The 21177-nt window shown below is 38.4% G+C and overlaps 1 protein-coding gene across 2 annotated transcripts in view; it reads right to left on the minus strand.

Annotated features, from left to right (window-relative positions):
• spon1a (spondin 1a) overlaps nt 1-21177 on the minus strand; it is a 57464-nt gene that overhangs the window by 13947 nt on the left and 22340 nt on the right. For both annotated transcript variants that reach the window (XM_080032823.1, XM_080032822.1), the window contains exon 7: nt 1026-1090. In XM_080032823.1, the coding sequence (XP_079888949.1) occupies nt 1026-1090 (65 nt within the window). The remainder of the gene's footprint in view (nt 1-1025; nt 1091-21177) is intronic.

The raw sequence follows: 21177 nt of genomic DNA on the forward strand, positions 1-21177 counted from the left end.
TATCTCTCATATATGTGAATTAATTATTCATACGTTGCTCATAATAATGTTGCTTTATATAAATGTCACTTTCAAAAGCATTCTATTAAGCTTTTGGATTGATTTCTTACCTTCCGGTCAAACGTTCCTTTTAATGTGATATGCTTTGAAAATGCGATTTGATCCACCTGTCATACTAAGAAGCATAATGGTATATGTTTTAAAGAATGTTAATGTTATGTTTTAAATACTTGATTTTGATAAGAGATGGATTCAACTCACAATTGTCAAATTAAAATAGCGGGTCACTTATGCACCATTGGACCCTACAGAGTTGCTGAAGACTGATTAAAGCAGAGCCTATTACAAATGATCTGCAAGGACGGGTAAATACCAGAGGAACTTCAACATACTGCAGGTAGTAAAGCCGACTGGGAAAAGAGAAGGCTGTTGTTATTTGAGACTCAACAGGTCTGCTGTGAATTAACAAATTCATTTTCCATGACAAAAGTTCGACTGATTTATGTCATCTTTCATTGGGTAAGCTTTGTGTCAAAAAGCTAAAGGAAAAAAGCAGATTTCTATAGAAGAATATAGAGAATTTGTTTGCTAGTGATTTATGAATTAAGATCTGCTTCATAATTATATCTAGCAATCTTGATCAGGCTCATAAGAAATTATGGTGTCCAGCTGTGGGTTAGTTATAATTGTTTGTTTGGCATAATAATAAAAACGCCCTTCATTAATTCCTGCATCATGCAATATTGCACTATCCTTCAGTCATGGGAACTCAGATGACAGCACCAGATGTCCAATACTAAATTGCAGGATGTTATCATTAACAGATCCATAAATAACCACACTTTGACTTCATATAGTTGTCAAATTATTGGAAACCACTGTGTGCGTGGAAACTTTGCATAATACTGAAAGATGATAGGTTGATTTGCAATTTGTACAACCTTTTTTTTAGCGCAATTGCAAAACAGGCAGTATGAATATGCGATGAGCATTAAGATAACTGTAATAAAATACATTTTACTTACACATTCAGTGGTTGCCAGGCTGGCCACTGCGCTTTCATTTTGATAACCGTCAGGACTTCATCACCCTACAGAAGAGAGACAGACCAAAATAAACTTAGTCCTTTGTCAAATAAATACTTCAATCCTGAACCATCATGCTTCACAGGTGAATGATTCCAAAGGTTCAAGGGCAGAATATTTGTATACTCAGAATTTAATCTAGTATGCTATTACGGTCAGTGGATAAAGGTATCTGTGGTCAAAAGAGCTAGAAACACACATTCAAATAGATCACAAAAGCACTGAATGGAGACATTGTCCAGAAGGTCGAAGAGAATCATGAACTACATGTTCTCAATACAAGACAAGGAAAGACCTTGCCTTGCTAGAGAAGTCCTCACACACTCACTATCAGGAGCATGTCTTGAATGCAAAGTACAGCTGGAAACAGCAAATTCAAACTATGCCTTTTGTAGGTACATGTATTTTCTTGGGGACACTGTATATGTAGATGTAGTAACGGTACATCCTTCCAATTATCAAAAAATATTTGTTCCAGGCAGTGAAAATGACAATTCTCTTGCTCTATGTTATTGGATTTTATTGCAGGAAAACTGACATGCTGATAATAAGCACAGCAGACAATTCACATTTCAGATCCAAGGGTGTTACTGATGAGATAAGGTTTCAATTAGTATATTTATTGCATGTTTCACAAACCAACAAAGTATTGCATTCTTAGTGAAACTTAAGACTTTCAACTAGAACAAATTAATCATTATTAAATCACATTCAGTGAGGTCGCTGGTACACTTAAAATAAACAGCAATTGACAGGTGCGAGACTGAAAAAAGGTCAAGGTGCTACTTTTGGTTTAAGGTCCTGTTTGGTTGTTCTTTCGCACATGGCAACGTGTTAATCGTGTTTGAAGATACACTAGTTAAATATAGTTTGTATCATTAGTGCTTTGACATTAATGCAGCTTCTGAAGGCACTGCAGGGAAACACACAGCGGGAAGAAAAAGCTTGCTTATTTTGCTTTTATCAGACCATCCCTATCTTAAATGTGATCTAGGAGGACAGAGGTTCTCACCATCCAATTTCCCCTTAAGGTGAAGAGAAAGGAGCTTGGAAATATGGGTCTGATGAGGAATCGAGCTGGCAAATATTGCTGTGAGACCTTTAGAGAAACAGATATCTCACAACCAGCAGCGCGTAAGACGGTGACAAGGATCACTGCTGGTGACAGAGCAAAGAAAAAGAAGACCTTTGCCGCAATTTAGTCTTTGGCAGCCATTTGCCGAACAAATTGAACTGTCAACATGCGACTCATAACTGCTGAAAAGGACACATTTCATGTTCTGCACCTACAACCCCAGAAATAACCGTAACACGGTGTATCAGTCTCTCTCACTCTCTTATTTCACCTCTCTCCCTTCCCCCTTAAAATAACTGTTCATGGAAGGCCACATACAATTTGAATATGTAGAATTTTTAAATCATCCTAGCCTCCGGAACATTTTAGAAAATTAGGAAAAATCGGTTTCGATAAAAAATAAATTTCTCCACTATGAGGTGATACAATATCAAAGTGGAGGCCACTGTGTACATTTTAAAGTGGTGCATAGCTGTACTTCTCTGATTAGAGTGTTTGTTTCTTAGGAAAGCACTCTTCTCCTTCCACAAAGTGTCAGTAAGTCACACAGGTGATTGCATCCCTTTTAACAGATACATTATACCAGCTAGGTACAAGTTCAGGGATCATTTCAAACATGAAAATATCAAGATAAAGCCCAACAACTAGTAAGCAACACACATTAGAAACAATTTTAAATCACTCTGATGTCTCAATGATGGAATTTGTATATCCATAACGAAGTGCACTGTTTATCTTCAATGAATCCAACTTCTCTTTGGTTATAAATGTCAAGCATCATGCTTCAGGCTGCCATGCTCATTAGCTGCCTGCATTACTTACTCTTTCAATTAGTTGTCAAATACACAGATAAGTCCTTAGAACCTTCAAACATAACAAACTAAATTAGCATGTTGTTTTTAATTGTACACGTCGTACACCATCTGCCACTTCAGCATCAACTAAAATCCAACCTGGAAAAACACATACTGATCGCCTGCACAAGAATGCTGCAACATCCTCTAAGTTGGGTCTCTCAGCACAACAGCCTCAGATGGGGACACAGTAACACTGGTATGGCAATGGACACAAACTTGGCTAATTAAAACAAGAAAATGGAAGCAAGCAAAGCGATCTGCTAGTGATCTGAGGACAACTGATTAAGCTGAACCATTCCAATGATTTAAGCATAATTCAATTATTAAATTGATCATTGAATTTGTCTTTTAGTATTTATATTCCAAAGCACATCATGCCACTGCACTTAATATCCCCCTTCATCTAAAAACAGAGCGTCACTTGTAGCCGTAATTGAGTAAAATGATAAATTATCAGTAGGATCGATACAGAGGATGTGATTCAATATTTTCCCATGATTGCTCATTACCAGAAACCCATTACTTAGTATCCCCTCGGAGATTAGATGGGATGGATAGGTTCAATAATTAATTGCAGACTTTTCAGTGCAGTGTCTGCAAGCTATGCTGTAGCCAGAGGCTCATCTGCCCTTTGGTAAAATGCTATTATTTTTACTGTCCTTATCATTGACATCAACAGAACCAATATTGCCATTTTTATTTAATGTTAAAACTTTCTAGTTTGTGCATTTTACACAGACATTTTATGTTACACAGTTACAATTATAAACACACAAAAAATAGATACCGTTGTATGTTAACTAAGTTTGTTATGTAAGAAAAATTTGCATTTGGAATTTGTGGCACCTATGTTGCTTAAGATGACTGCTAGGAATTTTCATCTCCCACAGTCAAGCAAATAGCCTCCTTCATCACCCAAAGCAAGCTTGAAAAAGTTGAGGCAGAAAATTAATAGGGACCCTTAGTCCCTAATGGGCTGTTTTTTCACTCTCTACGAAAAACAAGTCCTCAGTCATTTCTCCAGCTTTCTTTTCGATTGTTCACGTACAAAACAGTTATGACATCTATTGTTATGTGTTAATGTTTTTTTTGGAAAGAATCATACTTTTCAAATCATTGTGAAATGATTTGATGTTAAATTTAGCCAATTTCAAGAAAAGGGAATATGTACTGTTTATCTGTCACATTCACAATTATAAACCTTTCCTCCTTTTGACACAGGAGAAAACGCAGCACTTTTAATTTTTCATCCAATCATTAGAGACAAATATTGAAATAAATAAACTCACTTTAAGAGCTTCACACACTGCTGATTGGTTTAATGACTGGTAACACAGTGATTCATTGACTAAATGACAACATTTGAAAGAGATCATTACCTTGGCAAAGACTCTGGAGGCTTTCCTCAATTAACAAGTAAGACTTCGCTTGAAAGTGTTTGTTTGGCTAAACCGTTAATATGCCAAACTAAAATGTCAACTTACATTGACTTAGTGCACTGACAGCAAGAGCAAAATAAACATGGTGCCTGCTTTTTTTTTTAAAGTGACAAAGATCACTCTAGTATTATTCAACTGATATAATGAAATATAAAAGGTTTTGCAAAGTTACTGTACGACTCATCTTCCACATAATCCTCATAGTTAACACCACAAAGGCAGGCGAGATACATTATACACACTTAAAATTAAAAATTCTAGTATTGTACTGATCCAGTAACCCAACACTGCCTCATTGGAAGTGGGTAAATTTAAGCAAGTAATACATTGGAACTACATTGACCTATGATGAGTCAATTGTAAACCCAGTGATTTTTAATGTTCATTTCTGGAAGCATGTTTCCCCCTGCAAATGCAATATGGCTGTATTTCATTTATTACATTTTTTTGCCGTCCTTTGAAATTATTTTCTTTTTTTTCACATTAGGGCCGCCATCCCTTTCATTTTTCACAACAATAACTGAATAATCCAATGGTTAGCTGGTAATTGGACAACTAACACCACTAAATAAGGTTTTCCCACTGGCAGAATTATTTCTAAAGCTTTTCCCCATGCTGATGTAAAAGGCAGGCAGAGAGGCACAGCATTTCAAAGATTACTTGTAAGTAGACCTTCTGCTACTCACATTGAGCGTATTTCCACTAATGACAGGGATGTCTAAAGCTGAGCCCTATTAGAATTGTAACTAAATGTCCCTTGCTTCTCTTGTCCAAAACATATATAGTAGTTATCTTTGCAGAGAGTCTGTCTTTTCCTTCTACTAATTTAGTATTGAGCAAAAGCAAACCTATAATTATATGTTCTATCATGTAGGATGGCAGCTAAGGGAAAACCTCTCAGGAACTCATTAGAAATGTCTGTTCAACTTTTATGATTTTAGTACAGCAAGCATTTCACTGCTTCTCATGGCGTTCACATTTCAAGGTTACGATTTCATTGTTTCCTCATTTTGATTGAAAAATGAAATGATTATTATTGATTATGCTGACTAAGTTACTTGACCTTGAGAACAATCGAGTCCCTTCAAAATATATTTCAGTCAAGTAAAACAAAAAAAAAGAGGATTTATGCATTTTGGAAATATGGTGCTTTCATCAAATGCACAGCAGGAGAAATTAACAGAATATATTAATACTGATGAATTGCAGCAAATCCATTTCTCTCTTTTTGTCTTTAATTCTTTAACACTCAGATGCCACCACTGACAAGCGGGCATTTGCACTGCCTTTCCACAACCAACAATATTCTAACTTTCTAGAGAAGCTAAACTATTCTCGGTGTTATTTCAATGCAAATCCAAATTACTCTTACTTAATACTAATTTGTAATTTTCTTACAGATATCCAAGAAGGAATGCAAATTGTTTTTTGTAATCAATCATATTGTATTGATACATCATTTTGTGAATCACAATCCCTGTGTCATTAATCATTGTCAGAGCACAGCAAGCCACACACAGCTTCCCAACTGGACAAACGCTGTGGCTCGAATCACTGTACAAAGTAGGCCTTATTAAAATATTCCATACAATACCACATCAGCTCCAAGTCAATTATTCTATCATAGTCTGAAGCAAGGGCACATTTATCAACGTCAGTCTCGTAATTCATTTTTTTCAAAGTTCTTTTTTTTTAGATCCCAAAGTAGCAATCTCATGAGCTGGGTGCTCTGTGTGGCAGCACATTTGGAGACCAATCTATTTAACAACTGATAAACCAAAGTTCATATGGCTCAGAAGTGCAGTATGCCAAAAATTGTATTACCCAGTCAGATTATACTGTAGAATATACTTTAGATGATCTGTTAACAATACATTTTATTAATGACCAAAATAAAAAACTCTCTTCATTCATTTGAAATATTTTTCTGTTCATTACCTGTGATTTCCTCATTTACTTGTTTACGATAGATAATATAATGGGGAAAGGAGGAGAGTCAATTGTCTTTCAGCACTAAACACATTTTAGTCGGTTGGAAGCCATACTTTGATGTGAGTTATATTTCTAATAACAAGAACTTCCACTTCAACTAAAATAGCACAGGTTTTAATTATTCCAATTCTAATTATTACTAAACTATTCTAAACCATTCTTATCACAATCTGGATTTGTAATAATAAATGCACAAACAGAATATGAATCAATGCAGATGCAAATCATTATGAAATAGTAATGAAAAAACACAGTAGAAACAGTTCATTTGCATTCAGGGTCTGATAATTATCATTTCTATTTTATTTTGCTTGATATCGAGTCTACATCATGGAAGTGAGACCATTGTTTGTCCTGTGAACTTCAGAGCCTAAGTCTATCTGACTGGGGTAGAAGTGCTCTGCTGCAGTCCCTCGCTGAAGATATCAGACATGACATTTGCTCAATGCAAGCTGAAACTGTAGTCTTTCAATACAGAACCCCAACCAGATAATATCCAAATAGTGAATACAACTCCAGCTAGCACAACACATTTTAGCAACCCTGTCATTCCATATTATTCCATTACCAGGATAACTGTGCAGGCTGGTTGTTTTTCATGCCCACAGGATCACTTACCTTACCTCACAGTGAAGGGTCTTAAAGGATGTAAGATTTATTACACATTTTAGTGCACTTTCTGCATGTTCTTTGGTTTGGCTTTAGTACCATTTTCTCCTGCTTAAAGGTGGAGTCAGCAATTCTGGCGAATGCTTGTTTTCAAAATCAGTGAATATTTCTTCACAATCCCATACCTGTTTACTGGAAAAAATAAATACTGTATAGTGTTCATACATAGGCTCTGTAAACAGATGTGTTGCTAGCTATGGCAGGCACCCTTTGTTTACATACCCTTTGTTTGGATACTGGTTTACACAGTCAGGCTATACGTATATTAGCGCAGTTTATTCACAGCACTTACAGGTAGCAGATTGTGAATAGATATTCACTGATTTTGACAACAAGTGTTCCCCAAAATCACTGGCACTGAATTTTTGTGATTGCTTCTGAATGCAGTGCTGTTCGGCAGTCCCCCTTCATGTGGCATATTTCAGAGGCTGGACCACCAAAGATAGATTAAACATGTGAGGAAACACTAACACACGTGTGTTGTGTTATCTCTGGTGCAGGTACGATCTGGAAAAAAAGGACGCTGTCTAGCTGGGGAATATATTATTATCTGTTTGCATGTGAAGCAATATGTTCATTTCCATATGCGTGATTTGTGTCTGTGTGCATGTTAATCTGTGCTGCACCTGTTCCATACATTGACAGGGTGGCAGGATTACATGCTAGCTCATGCATTAATTAGCTTTCAATGCCAGCCTGTTCATACACTTAAGGTGATCCTGAAAACGTGTGCAAGTCAATGTTTGCACGTGTGTGTGTGTAAGATTGACCAGCAAACTATTATTGCAGTGGATCACAGAAGGCTGTTTTATGTCTGATCCATTGAAAAAAGTACATTTCCATTGGCTCTGAATGTGGCATTGAGGGTAATATAAATAACATAGACACAGATGTGAAAAATAGTGCCTTAGGCAGGCAGCAATAGAATACAGTTTTCATACATTATTATGTATTCTTAGAGAGTCATTAGATTCACAAGTCTAGGATAATCATTGGAATTGCTTAAAGCAGTTGTTGGCCTGTCATTCTGAATTACAGTATGACGTCGCATTTAACTATTTTTACATAAATGCGTTTTAGTTAAGTGCATGAGAGATGATGAATAGACAACCTCCCTGAAGATGAGTATGTACCTGCTAGGGCAGATCATAATTAAGGGGAAAGATCCTAGCAAGTTTTATTTACCACTTGTAGTTACTGGAGAGAGAAAACACGGCCCCTCCAGAGAGACTGATCCAGCTTAAAGCCTCTAGGCAGAAATCAATGGGACATGACAAGAGGAAGACAGGCATATAGATCATAAGTATTAAGTGTCTGTTCAGTAATACAGTCACAGTCTGATGTTCGTGCAATGAGTTTTGTAGATGACAGGCCTCAAATTAAATGGAACACCCAGTCTGATACATTGCTGACATAAAGATGAACATAACATTCATCCTAAACCAAATTCAATTTAGGACTGTTATGAGGCACTCTCACAATGCTGTGTAAAAGAGTGTAACTGCAACACTTAACATTACTTACAGCTGAATAGGGGTGTAACGGTACACGTATTTGTACCGTACCGTGACGGTACAGGCACGTATTTGGTGTTACAGAGGTGGACCGCGGTCCGTTCGTGGAGTACATAGTGTTAATATATGGCGAATGTACAGGCTTGTTTTGCGGTGTGGAACTTAAAACTTGTCGTCGGAGTTCCCCCCGGACCATTTAGCCTCCGGCTCGCTTGCACATGCGCAGTAGCAGCCAGCAATTTAGAGTCTGTTATCTCCATGGTGAGCATGAGGGTCAGGCAGTGTTAGCAACTTAGCCGCTATATTCAGCAACTTTTCAGACCCCTCTGGCGACTCTTTTTTTTAAAAAAGCGACCAGCGATCAATCTAGCTACTTTTTCTGGTGTTATTGGTGACTTTTGGAGACCCTGTGCTGTCGCTAAAGCATGTATAGCTCTTTACTTCTAAACGAGCAGCGGGTGCTCAACGGCCACTCCCCCCCGTCCCAGAGCACTGACAGGCGGCCGAGTCCTCACGCAGCAGTCCCTCCCAGCTGCAGTCAGAGCAGGAGATACACACCTCTCCGCTCTAGTGTTCCGTTAGCATCACTATTAGCAGTTGTAGTAGCAGCGTTCCCCCCCTCTTCTACAGTCTATGAGTAGTGCAAATAAAAATTATACAGTGCTTTCGAACAGAGAGCGAAGGGAACTGCATGGGGAAAGACAACAGGAAACCGGAGCTCGCAGGCGCCCCCCTGTCATTCAAATCCCGTTTGAGGGATAATTTCGGATTCCAGGTGAATTATGAAAACAGTGATAAACGTGTGGAACAATGTCGGCACACAGGTTATTGTTTCACCGCGATCGCCTATGTAGGAGGCAACACGTCGAACATGCATGCGCATTTGAAAAGGCACCATTCAGGTCTTACTATCACCATTACTGTGAAGAAAAACGAGCTGGGCAAAACCCAGACATTATTTTCTTTTTTATACTGAATATAAACAAGCTGTCATTTAATTAATGCTGCAGTAGCACTTTTATTTGATAATTTTTATATTTATAAGAGCACTTTAGAGTTTAAGAGAGCTGCAGCAATATTTTATTTTTTTAAAGTAAAAAAGATGACATACCCTTTGTTTACACCAGCTTACAGAGCCTGCTGAGCATTAACACTATATTTTTTCACTGCAATTTTAGTTTATGCTGCACCTTCACTAGTATTTAATAAGTATTTTATTTATTGGAGAATTGCAGCAGTATTTTTAGATTTGTTATGCATTTTATTTATATCAATCAAACTTTATTTATAGAGCACTTTTCATAGAATCAAATGTAACACAAAGTGCTTAATACAACTCCCCCCCCCCCACACCCACCACCCAGAGATATGCATACATGCAAAAACATTCCCCCTCCCACCCATCCATACCCCAAAATAAGAAATTCATTACAACAGGAAGGAAACTGTGCTGAGGAAACGCCATCATCAGAGAGAAAACACTAGAGACTGTAAAACTGAAACAATTCAAAATAAATATATGTTACTGTCAGCTAGTTACTGACAGTTAAAGCTGTTCATTCTCCGTTAACTATGAACCGTACCGTACTGTACCGTACCGTGACTTCAAAACCGAGGTACGTACCGAACCGTGACTTTAGTGTGCCGTTACACCCCTACAGCTGAATGCGTTTTTTATGTGTTTCGACCACAGCATTAATTTACAGGTGACAGCATATTTTTAAGTTCTAGTGGGAAAACTCCTCACCAGTCCCTCAACAGTTATATACTTACTTTGATATGGCTTATTATAACACTTGAAAAACTGGAAGATGGTAAGAAAAAGAAAGCTCGAGCATGAATACTAAAGTTCAAATTGCAAGGCCACACAAGAGGCATAAAAGCTTAAGAGGATGGAGGTGATGAAAGACTACGCATTTCATTTAACCTGGGACCTTTTGAAAAACCTCTGATGGAAATACCTGAAGGACTTTGTGGTATATGGGGATCGAGAGTTGAGTTATGCACCTGGCAACATTACATCATCTTTTAAAATGTTATACTTCTCAAAGAGTTAGACTGCTTGTGGCATTGCAAACAGGCTGAACAATGAAAATACCATGCCTGACTAAAGTGAAGATGCAAATGACTCTCTTTGTGTCAGGACTAAATAATGATGTTCTTATAAATCACTTTCTAAATCCTCATTGAATGCATAATTGATGCACGTGTCATTTATGCCTAAAGCTACACATTAACCAACCATGTCATTTGGAAAATGTAAATGATGAGATTTCATGGTGAACAACAATTAAATAAGATTTATATTCAACTGTTTCAACCTTTTGTCAGTGACTTTCCATTTAGTTTGCATGCAAAATATATTAAGTCTGTTTTTGTTTAGTGGGGCAGGTTATCCTTAAGAAAAAGGTACAATTTGTTTTATAAATATGTGAACACTGAGCAAGGATATCCGTAGGTTTTTACACACATGGTACTCAACACAGCTCTGACCTAAGCTCTTAACAAAAACTATTGCTAGAATCAAAACACATTGGCCTTAAGAGAAATCAATTTATGTCATTAGGGAGTATTCAGATATGTGTGACCTGCCAGCAAAATGTATGTTCTTCAAAAGGGATGTGTACTGTCAGTCAACCAAAAGAAAGAGAGAGAGGTCCAGTTATACCAGAATAAGAAATGATAAACAGCATTTCACCAAATATTCTCCTCTGTCATTTTTGGTCGTGGCTGTTAGCTTTCTATGTTATTCATTTGATAAGGTTACATGTAAATGCAGATATAGGCAGAAATGTAATAAAATATAAAACGGTACATTAGCAAGTCACCTCTTCATTCTATCCAACAAACCAAGGTAAAATCTACCTGAAGCCCCTGTTTGCTCACAGGGAGCCCAGGAAAAATAAAGCTTAACTAAAAACATAATTAGATGAAGAATAAGCTATAGGCCCCGGGGCTCCCAGTAGTGTAAACATTATGAATATGAATTGGTTTATTTCCTGATAAGTCCTGGAAGCCACTGCGTTCACGTTACAAAGCCTATCTGTATTCCAATACTTTATTTTGCAGGTAGCTTCTGTGCTGTAGCTCAAAATCATTTCTGTTTTTTTTATGTTTGCTCCCCCAAACAAATAAGCTCATGATGTGCAAAAAAATGTTTTTGTAAAAAGCTTAGTGTAGTCATTTTCAGAACAGAGAACTGCTTGTATGCCTTAGAGAAGACACACCATGCGGTGCAGATGACATACTCTCTCGTCTTGGAGGGAAAAGATTCATATTGCATGCCTAATTTCCATCTAGTCCTGACAAGCGCAGTGAACCTTCATTTGCGATGCTTGATTTAGCATTTGTAATTCCCTGTTAGGCAAGCAACGGCATTTAAACTGGCATCATTGCAAATATGAAATGGTTAGGAACAGAGTCACAGTGTTAATGTGGTTTAATATTGTCTGCTTGCTCCACTGACATGCGTAATGGTTTAATATGAATCTGGGAAGGAAGGCAGCCATAAAGTAGTCTCTGTGCGTTCACGCTGCAGACACCTGCTACAATCAATCAGCCACCTTCAATTTCTACTCATTTAAACAGAGTTAAATAAAACATCTATTATTATAGTGAAATTAGTTTGTTCACAGAAACCTTATGCACGATGACGAAGACTACCATTTACCACATACCAGCATTTAAAAAGGACATTACTAAAGAGGTAAGAGGGTAGCATTGAGACATTGAGTTCAACCAAATGAAGTTTTCTTAATAGAGATTTCCCTAGCTGATAGGCTGGAGCAGAGGAAAAATGAAGGTATATTAAAAAGTTTGATATCGATATGCCCAATATAAAACATAATAACACAACAGTGGACATGTCACAACAACATGTATAGTAGCCAGCATTTTAAATTCATTCACATTGAGTTTGAAAATATAATAGCAGTTCTTCCTACAGTAAGCATTTTGTTGTTCCCCGACACCCAAAGTTCTTCTGTTTGGCTGTATTTGAATTTCAGTAATATGTGGGTGGAGATGAAGAAAGGTTGTCCACATCAAGTCCAAACCTTCCCCTCAGAAGTGACTATTACTCTTATCTTCAACACATTTACACAAAAGAAAAAAGTAGACCAATAAAGGAAGCTATATGTATAGGGGAATAAGAAAAAGACTTGGTGTTGCCACATACTACATGTTTAAGGACATACATTGGGATTTGGTGCAAAAAACCTGATTGCGATTTCCATAATGCTTACATTGCTGTCTTTTGTATTCTTTTTTATTGTTTCCACGAGAGCGAATATGTGGCTTGAAAACTTTTGATCCGACAAAAGGTTCACTTCTATCCAAGTGATCTATATTTGTGAATAACAAATGCAGAGTGAACACCAAAGTTTGAGTAAAACTTGAAAGAACACCACAATAAAGCTCATTAGGGGTTTTCAAAGTGTGAGAGAGTGAGCCCCCCCTCAGAGAACACAGTTTGAAAACCGCTGCATTAGACCATTACACATTCAACATACTATGTTTGCTCAGCCCACTCAAGAAAGAACAAACATAAAAACAACTATTGCCTGCAGATCTATTACCGCCAACATTATTTCCCAATATCACACAACTTTCAGAACACCGCACTACATCTCTGGTTAAGAAAATCATTACTGATCAATCTCAACCATTCGATAGTGAATACACACCATCCTCCCCTCAGGCTGCCACTACCAGCATACACTGTTGAAAACAAAGGAGCTGTCGCATCATTAATTCTCACAAATATCTCTACCTGCTAAACAGTGGACTGTTGAACAAATGAGAGGTTCTGAGTTGATTGTATGTTTATCTTTTTGTCTGCCACAGTACACATGTTTACCGTTATTATTGACTTATTACTGAAAACCAAAAACTGATCCTTCATATTCTCAATGTTTAGGCTATATAACTGTCAAAACTGAAGTTAAATTGACCAAAAATGCATAATGTCGAAATTATCCGCTGATTGTGTACCAAAAAGCAAGAGCTGAAGCTTTACTCTGAGACACTTTCTGGGACTATGTGGTAGCATGCATGTCTGTGTCTGTATGAGAGAGAGAGAGAGAGAGAGAGAGAGAGAGAGAGAGAGAGAGAGAGAGAGAGAGAGAGAGAGAGAGAGAGAGACCACGTCTGTAAATCGCCCATTCAATTTTGAATGAATCAGCAGCTACAACTACATGCCTGGAATGCATATGCTGTCCATGAAATAAGTGAGACTCTTAAGTGTTGAGTTCTCATTAAACAGTGATGAATGATCCACGATGTACCAGAATTTCAGTGATCTGGTCCCTCCCCCCCAAAAAACAAAAAAAGCAAAACAAAAACACAAACACTTAATTGGAAACAGAGAGGAGGGGGCTATGAAAATTGACAACAAAATCCACACCGTTTCTGCAAAAAAAAATATACAAATGGCTATTCCCAGCACCTGGTGGCTATGCAAACAACATAAAGGCAGTAAGATCCTTTCTCTCAAGCAATAGCAGAAGACATCGATATGAAGCAGTAACATCTGGGGCTTCTGCCTGTTCGGATCCCTTTGGAATATCAGCTTCAGGAGGTACTCGTATAATCATAATACTAAAAAGATCATTAGCGCTAATTACCATGCAAATACCTCTGTTTTTCACCTCATTAATATTAGCAGGAAAGCTTATCTCCTCTGAGTGCAGGACTATGCAAATAAGTCATTCCTATGCATTGACATCACTATAATAAGCTAAAGAAACCTGTCAAATGAAGATTGTGGCATGGACACATCCAGTCTGAAATATGAGGAGACTGACTTCACTCCATGCATTTCTACTGTGTCTTGAGGTCTTGAGATGCGAAACACAAATAATAAGCAACTTAAAACTACTTCAAATTATTTTTTGTTAGTATGTTAAGGGAATTTGTCAGCGTGCATATTCTTAGTCCTATAATAGTCCTATATTTAAACTGGCAAAAGTATTCCCTAGGACCCCACACTTAAGGGAAATTAAGAGCTGCGAGCCAAAGCGCCACTAGGTCTCAAGCAGCCTTTTCCCTGGGTGAGAAAGAAGTTCCTCTGATGCTGTAATCAAAGTTCTGCTCAGGAACCTCTTTTCTATCCGTCCCAGCACGTACTCCAAGCTATTATTAGACATAAAATCCAATGGGATGCATGGTGGCTGTTATCAGTGCATAGCGCAAAGGCTCACAACACAGCCTTCAGGTATATTAATTAAATCTCCACTGACATGCCTATATCCTGCCCTGCAGAATAGGCTGTGGTTCAGACACTGCATAAGTGAAGTGACTTCAGCCACACCAATCATACATGCTCAAAACAGGACAGGAGATCATTCCGCGGGCTGGGTATTAAAGTGTGGAGACAAGAGAAGTGTCCATGCTTAAAGCGGATGAGCTTGTAAGCACTGGCTACTTCTCTGGGGAGCTGTGAATTGATTCGCCGAATGCGGTCCTCCTCGGTGGCAATCTCTGAGCCTTGCAGTGCAGTCTGGGTGCCTATAGTGCTGCCTGGCACACTCATTCATCAAGCTGCCTGAGCCATCATACACACAACTCCAGCAGACCTGTGCCTAGGGCTAAGGGATATTATTAGAGATGAATTGAGGTAACTGCCTTTGATGACCCAGTTCAGGCTGTCTGTCGCTCCCTAAGCTTTTCTTCCATTTTTGCTAACTTTCATTCTTACTTCCAAAATCCTTTCTCTGTAAGGAGGTCATTGGCCATTGAGGTTAGATGTTCTGCACTGCGGGGCATGTGATCATTCGGAACTTGCCAACCGCAATTTAAAATAAAAACTACAGTTCTATCAACTCACCACCACATATATTCAGATTGAAGTCAGATAAAATGCATCTTTTAGTTTATCATTTCTTCAAGAACCTTATTTAAAGCACGGTATCATACACCCACAAGCTATGCACCAGAATACATAATTGAATCCAAAACTCACAAGAGACTTTAACTCAGCATTTACGTCCAATGGGGAGATACCAAACAGAAAACAGAAACATGCTTAAGGCGAAATATAACGTTTGCATCAATACACAGCATGCCAGACTGCAGAGACTGTGAGAGCTGTATCTCTTTGCAGAATAAATAATAGTGTCCATTTGCCTTAACATAAGATAGGTATCGGAACATATAAGTAAGTAATACATGGATATTTGGAACATAATGTCATAAACATTGTCAAAATTGGAATCAGCAATTTAAGTTCATGTATTATACGAGGCACACAAAAAAGGACTGTAAAAAAAAAGTATGTGTGTGTAAATGACCACATTAGCAGTATTTACAACTAATGAGTTATCTTTTCAATACACTGGCTGGGTTCACTGCCCTTACGGTCCATTATCCAATATGAAAGCAGCCTAAGTTGGCTACATGAATGTGATGTTTTTGTTAGTTATCTCTACAGGCAGAGAAGCACTATATCCACAGAGTAACTATTATTGCTGTTTGTGTGCAGCACGCTCACACACTCAGACACATACAGAGTAATGAGCTTTTAATGCATTTGAGGCGATATAATGATACATTAGAAATGAAGGATGCTACACTAAAAGTAATGGACTAGGCAATAACCTGGATTAGCAAAAAGCAGTATCAGTACAAAAACAGTGTTTCGGGATAATATATCTCTGCCGTCTTCTGAAAAGCTACAGTAGATTAATAATGATAATGGTGGTAACGAATAATGGTGTTTAGACAATCGAAATGATTCATACGTTGTACATTAGTGCTGCGATATTGAGACAAATCTGATGAGGTATACACCGCCCTGCACTCGTCTTTGATAAGTGTTTCAGATAAATGTGTGCGGCCATGTCTGAATGCTCCGCTATGTCCTTGACTGTCAATCGCACTCTGTTTCCTTTATCTGTTTGACCCATTCCAGCGAAGACAGACTGCAGGTCACTGGCCTACCCAATGATATGGAGATTGCAGTAAATGGGGGAGCCTCAGAACCATGGTGTCATTTACACAGGGACAACACAACAGCTAGAGCCCTGTTGTTGAAAACAGAATTGTTCACCCTATGAATAAAATATCCCAGATTGACAATAATGGTTTGATTGGATTTAGCAGGTCTTATGATGACGTCTATTCCATTATTCCAAAACTTTATTCAGGAGAATCGAATGAATCTATATAGGTTTTTGTTGTGACCTCTAAATACAGTGTGTCTATTTGAATTGCCACCGCAATTTCACTTGGGTATTTGTGTGGTAATGTTCTATGGACTCACCAAATGGCAAGCAGCGTTAATGTAGAGTCAATCACAGTGGCTGCAGTTCCAAACAGATGGGACGGAAATGAGTGACACTTACTTTCATCTCACAAAACCTATTTACACTTGAGTAGCCATGAGAGAGGCATATGGTTACACGTCCCTTTAACCATGACGACACCATCTGTACTACTAACGTATATTATTATCTACCCCACTAAAAACGCTTTCGCTTTGACAGCCTTTCCCTATCCCTGTCCACAGCTTCATTTGGCGCCATCGACACACACACACGAACAGATAGTGACACAATAAAGTAAGACATCTCCAGATAAAATTTCAAAACTAAAAAGTAAAAAACACGCATACATATAAAAAACAATTTTAAACAGATGAAAGACCACAGGAGATGTATGAATATCCTCGATTAAAAAGTGATAAAAGGGTTAAAACGATTTCCCTTGGAGACCACATATACAACCCTAACTCAAAACCTTCCACTTTTTAGCATAAATTTGAATTGTATTTCCATAAACTGTGTGATCTCACACTCACAGGAACTCAGTGACAAGAACTCAGAGAAAAGTCCTGGCATATCGTATGAGGCAAACAAGACAATTATCTAATCCTTAAATCACTGCCATGACGCACACACAGGACGGGAATGTAGCAGTGTTCTAGTGTTCTAGTGTTCTAGTGTTCTGTCTTTTCTCTTTTGCCTGCTACTACTCTCTTATTTCATTCATTTGTCGGGACACTGGGATAATTTGATCAAGGCTGCCTCAGGCCAAGATGTCCGAGATTCCGGGATAAGTCAGCCTTTATCCCTGTGATAGTGTATGTAGCCCTGCATCAGTTAAGTCAACATTATGGGCTGCACACACACAAACACACACACACACACACACACACACACACACACACACACACACACACACACACACACACACAAACGTAATCCATGTGCAAACAGATCAAATCTTGCTTATTAATCACAAACACTGAGCATCTCCACTAAAGAGAAAACCTGTGAATCTGAGCCTTTATGATAAATTGACAAATGTTCCATAAGAAAATTCAACAACACACTCATATGCCCAAACTACGTGCATGTGCATATTCAGACACAGATGCACATACACGAAACACATATTGGTTAACTCGCCCCCAGTGCATTTCACAATGTTCTAGCCATTGGCTGATGCTCGATTTCGTCAATCATAATAACAATTCTGGGAACCAAAGGCAGGCATTGAGTTTTTTGAAAGCTTTGTTTGTTCCAAACAGAAATATCTCTGCTGGGCTCATGAGCATGACAGGCCAAGAGAGTTTAAAAATATATTCCCTCCTAATTTTGTTTTGTTGTTTGTTTGTTTTAACATACAAAAAGACAGCCTAAAAACTAAGCCATAGTGGGCGTAGTGGTTAAGAGATAGGGGATTTCTGCATGCTCTTACAACCACTGGGGTTAGGCATGGTGCACTGTGGCTTGGCAAAATTGGATAGAGAGGTGGGGTTAAGACTGGACCCTCTGGGAGGCCCTTGTATAGCTAGCTGCTGTCCCGCTGTGGCAGACCTGACCTCATGCAGCGTTACATCGCACAGACAGTTATATACACGGGGAATAAGACGGTATGCCGAGAGAGAACAGCATGAAGGCGATAACTGAAGACATAGAAATAGCCTGTAGGTTCTGTGTGAAATAACATCTTGTGAATAACACTTTGCTGTTTCTAGAGGGCTGAAGCAGCATTTTGAAGACAGAGCAACCCTGTAGAATCGTCAATCTTTAAACATATAAAAACTTAATATCATGAACGTAAAATGTTGATGGATAAAATCCCTCGGCCCAAACAACTAACATGCAGTATTTTGCGGGTAGAAATAACAGCTATTACTTTCTTTCATTTTTCCCTCTCCCTGCTTCATTATAACGGGACTGAGAAAAGATTTTGCTCAGAGGCATCCAAGATGCAAATTATGAACCACTGAGAATACAACATTTAAACCTCCGACCCATACACAGCATGACCCCTTTCAGCAGGCTACTTCTCTTCCTGTCATGGACGTAATGCGACAAAGAATACAGCACAATGTCTGCTGTACAATTATATGATATCATAATCACATTTCCACAATCAAAATCTACTAACCTACACATTTCATTAGGACATGAGGGATGCCATAGGAATATTTTCTGATAATCATGAACTAGACCCTTTCATGTAATATTAAAGGGAGTGAATGTCACTGATGTATCATCGAACGTGTCTGCATGCTACAGGCCTCCACATATACTGTATGCGCTTATAAACCCAGGAACCGGATAATGAGTTTGCATGGAATTGATCAAATTTGGGGGGTTGAAAGACCAATTCTGAATGGCATCAAGGTGAAGACTCATTTCAAAGTTTCATCTCAAGGTTTCTGATGAGAGATTGGATTTCAAAAAAGACATTACAAAACCCAATGATGCAAGAAAATTACTGGCTCCAAGTCATTCAGGCTTCTCTAACCCATTAGCCATAATATAGGTCTTATACATAATCACTGTTGCTCATTATCAAAATGTCAGCTACATGTAGGTGTTCACTTAGAGGAGATTGTGCTTTTGCGTGTGTATCTGAAATGTACTCTTGTCTTGTATCAATGTTGCTCAACTGAGAAGGCATTGGAATAAAGGGAGCGACATTTGTATGTGTTCTACATCAAAGCACTCTTGAGTAATGACATAACAGCTCCTTTCCAAGAAATTGTCTTTAGTGTGCTGTTGTTTCAACAATGACAAGAATGGAAATCAGCTAGCTATGCTGCGAGTAAATGGTCTGAAGGCACTGTGGGATGTATTTCTCAGACAGAAAAAAACAGAAAAGGGAATCAGCAGACATACACAGTCGATTGGTATGTTTATATAGAATAGCATCCCTCTATCCTTCCCACGAACCCCCTCGATGTCAGAAGATCAATACCGCAGACAGCAGCTATTCTCCCTGAGCATCTACTTAATACTAGTTACGTAATTTCTTCAGACATAAACTCAATAACTACTTCAATTCAATTCAGTTTATTCAGGAAGGGGACAGTGCAAATGAATAAAACACGTGGTTATATGTGTTAGAAATGTCAGAATTAGCCAAAAGGCTACAAATAGGTAAAACAGATTTCCCTACAGTGAAAAAGGGTTGTGAAGTTATTCTCTTCCCATGCTCCTGACTGCAGGCCTCCCACTTACAGATGGCAGACTTTTTTGTCTCACGACAAATTTTGAATCCTTGCAACATGCTTAAAAAGGAGAGGAGAGGGATAGAGATGAACAAGAAGCTATTTCATTCCATAATACCTGTCGTTCTTTGCTCATCATGCAACTATATGTGTGATTTACCCCTATTGCTTCTTGCAGGCTAAAGAACCTGCAGATGTGAATGTGATACAATACGAGTAGTAATTGGAATTAATGCAGAGTAATTTTGTTTATGAATCACCCAAGTTAAGTGATCCAATCTGCATGTGTATCCTTGTAAAAATCCAAAGATGCCACACAGCAGAATAAGGAGCACGCAGCTGCATCAAGTGACATGGATCTGTATTTCCTGTCATGAATCTGTAATGTCTCTTTCCAGCTTCGGTCTTGTTCAGTTATGTTGTCTCTGCTCTGTCGCCCAGCTGCAGAGCTCAGTATAATAGAGGATTCCGTAAGCATCTGTACCGTGTGCAATAATGAAAAAGCGTTCCATGCTGCGAGAGGAAATAGGAAATTTCATAATCCGTCTGGGGCCTTGGCCCTGGTCGCTGTTCCATGGAGAGAGTCTCATTAAACTTCTCATTAGTGACACACTGAGCTTCAGTAATGACTGAATGCATATACAAATCACCTCTGAAATGAGAGGAGGGACAACAACACGGACCCGGGCTGGATCCCCATGTGCTGCCAAGTCCTCTGATAAGAGCATGTGTACCTGGCGAATGGAATCTGTCTACAGTTTGGAAAGACAAATTGTTGTGAATCTCTCACTCGAACAACTGAATGCATTAAACCTTAAGACATAACACATGCTGTATGATACACTAACTAACAAAGGGGTAACACTCTTCACAAAAACTATCATAAGTTTAATCGGAGCACCTTCTTGTTCACTGTGTGTTGCAATTTTATGTCATTCATTTCAATACATACATTCTTAAAAGGACAGTAATGGCCACACTCATAATTTGGGGCACTTTCAATATGATAAGTGACATGGTGCCATGATGGCTTGTGTGCGGCACATAGGTGCTGAGACTGTGTGGGTGAAGGCTGTTCTTGA

This window comes from Ammodytes marinus (genome assembly GCF_949987685.1).
Source record: "Ammodytes marinus genome assembly, chromosome: 1".
Lineage (NCBI taxonomy): Eukaryota > Metazoa > Chordata > Actinopteri > Uranoscopiformes > Ammodytidae > Ammodytes > Ammodytes marinus.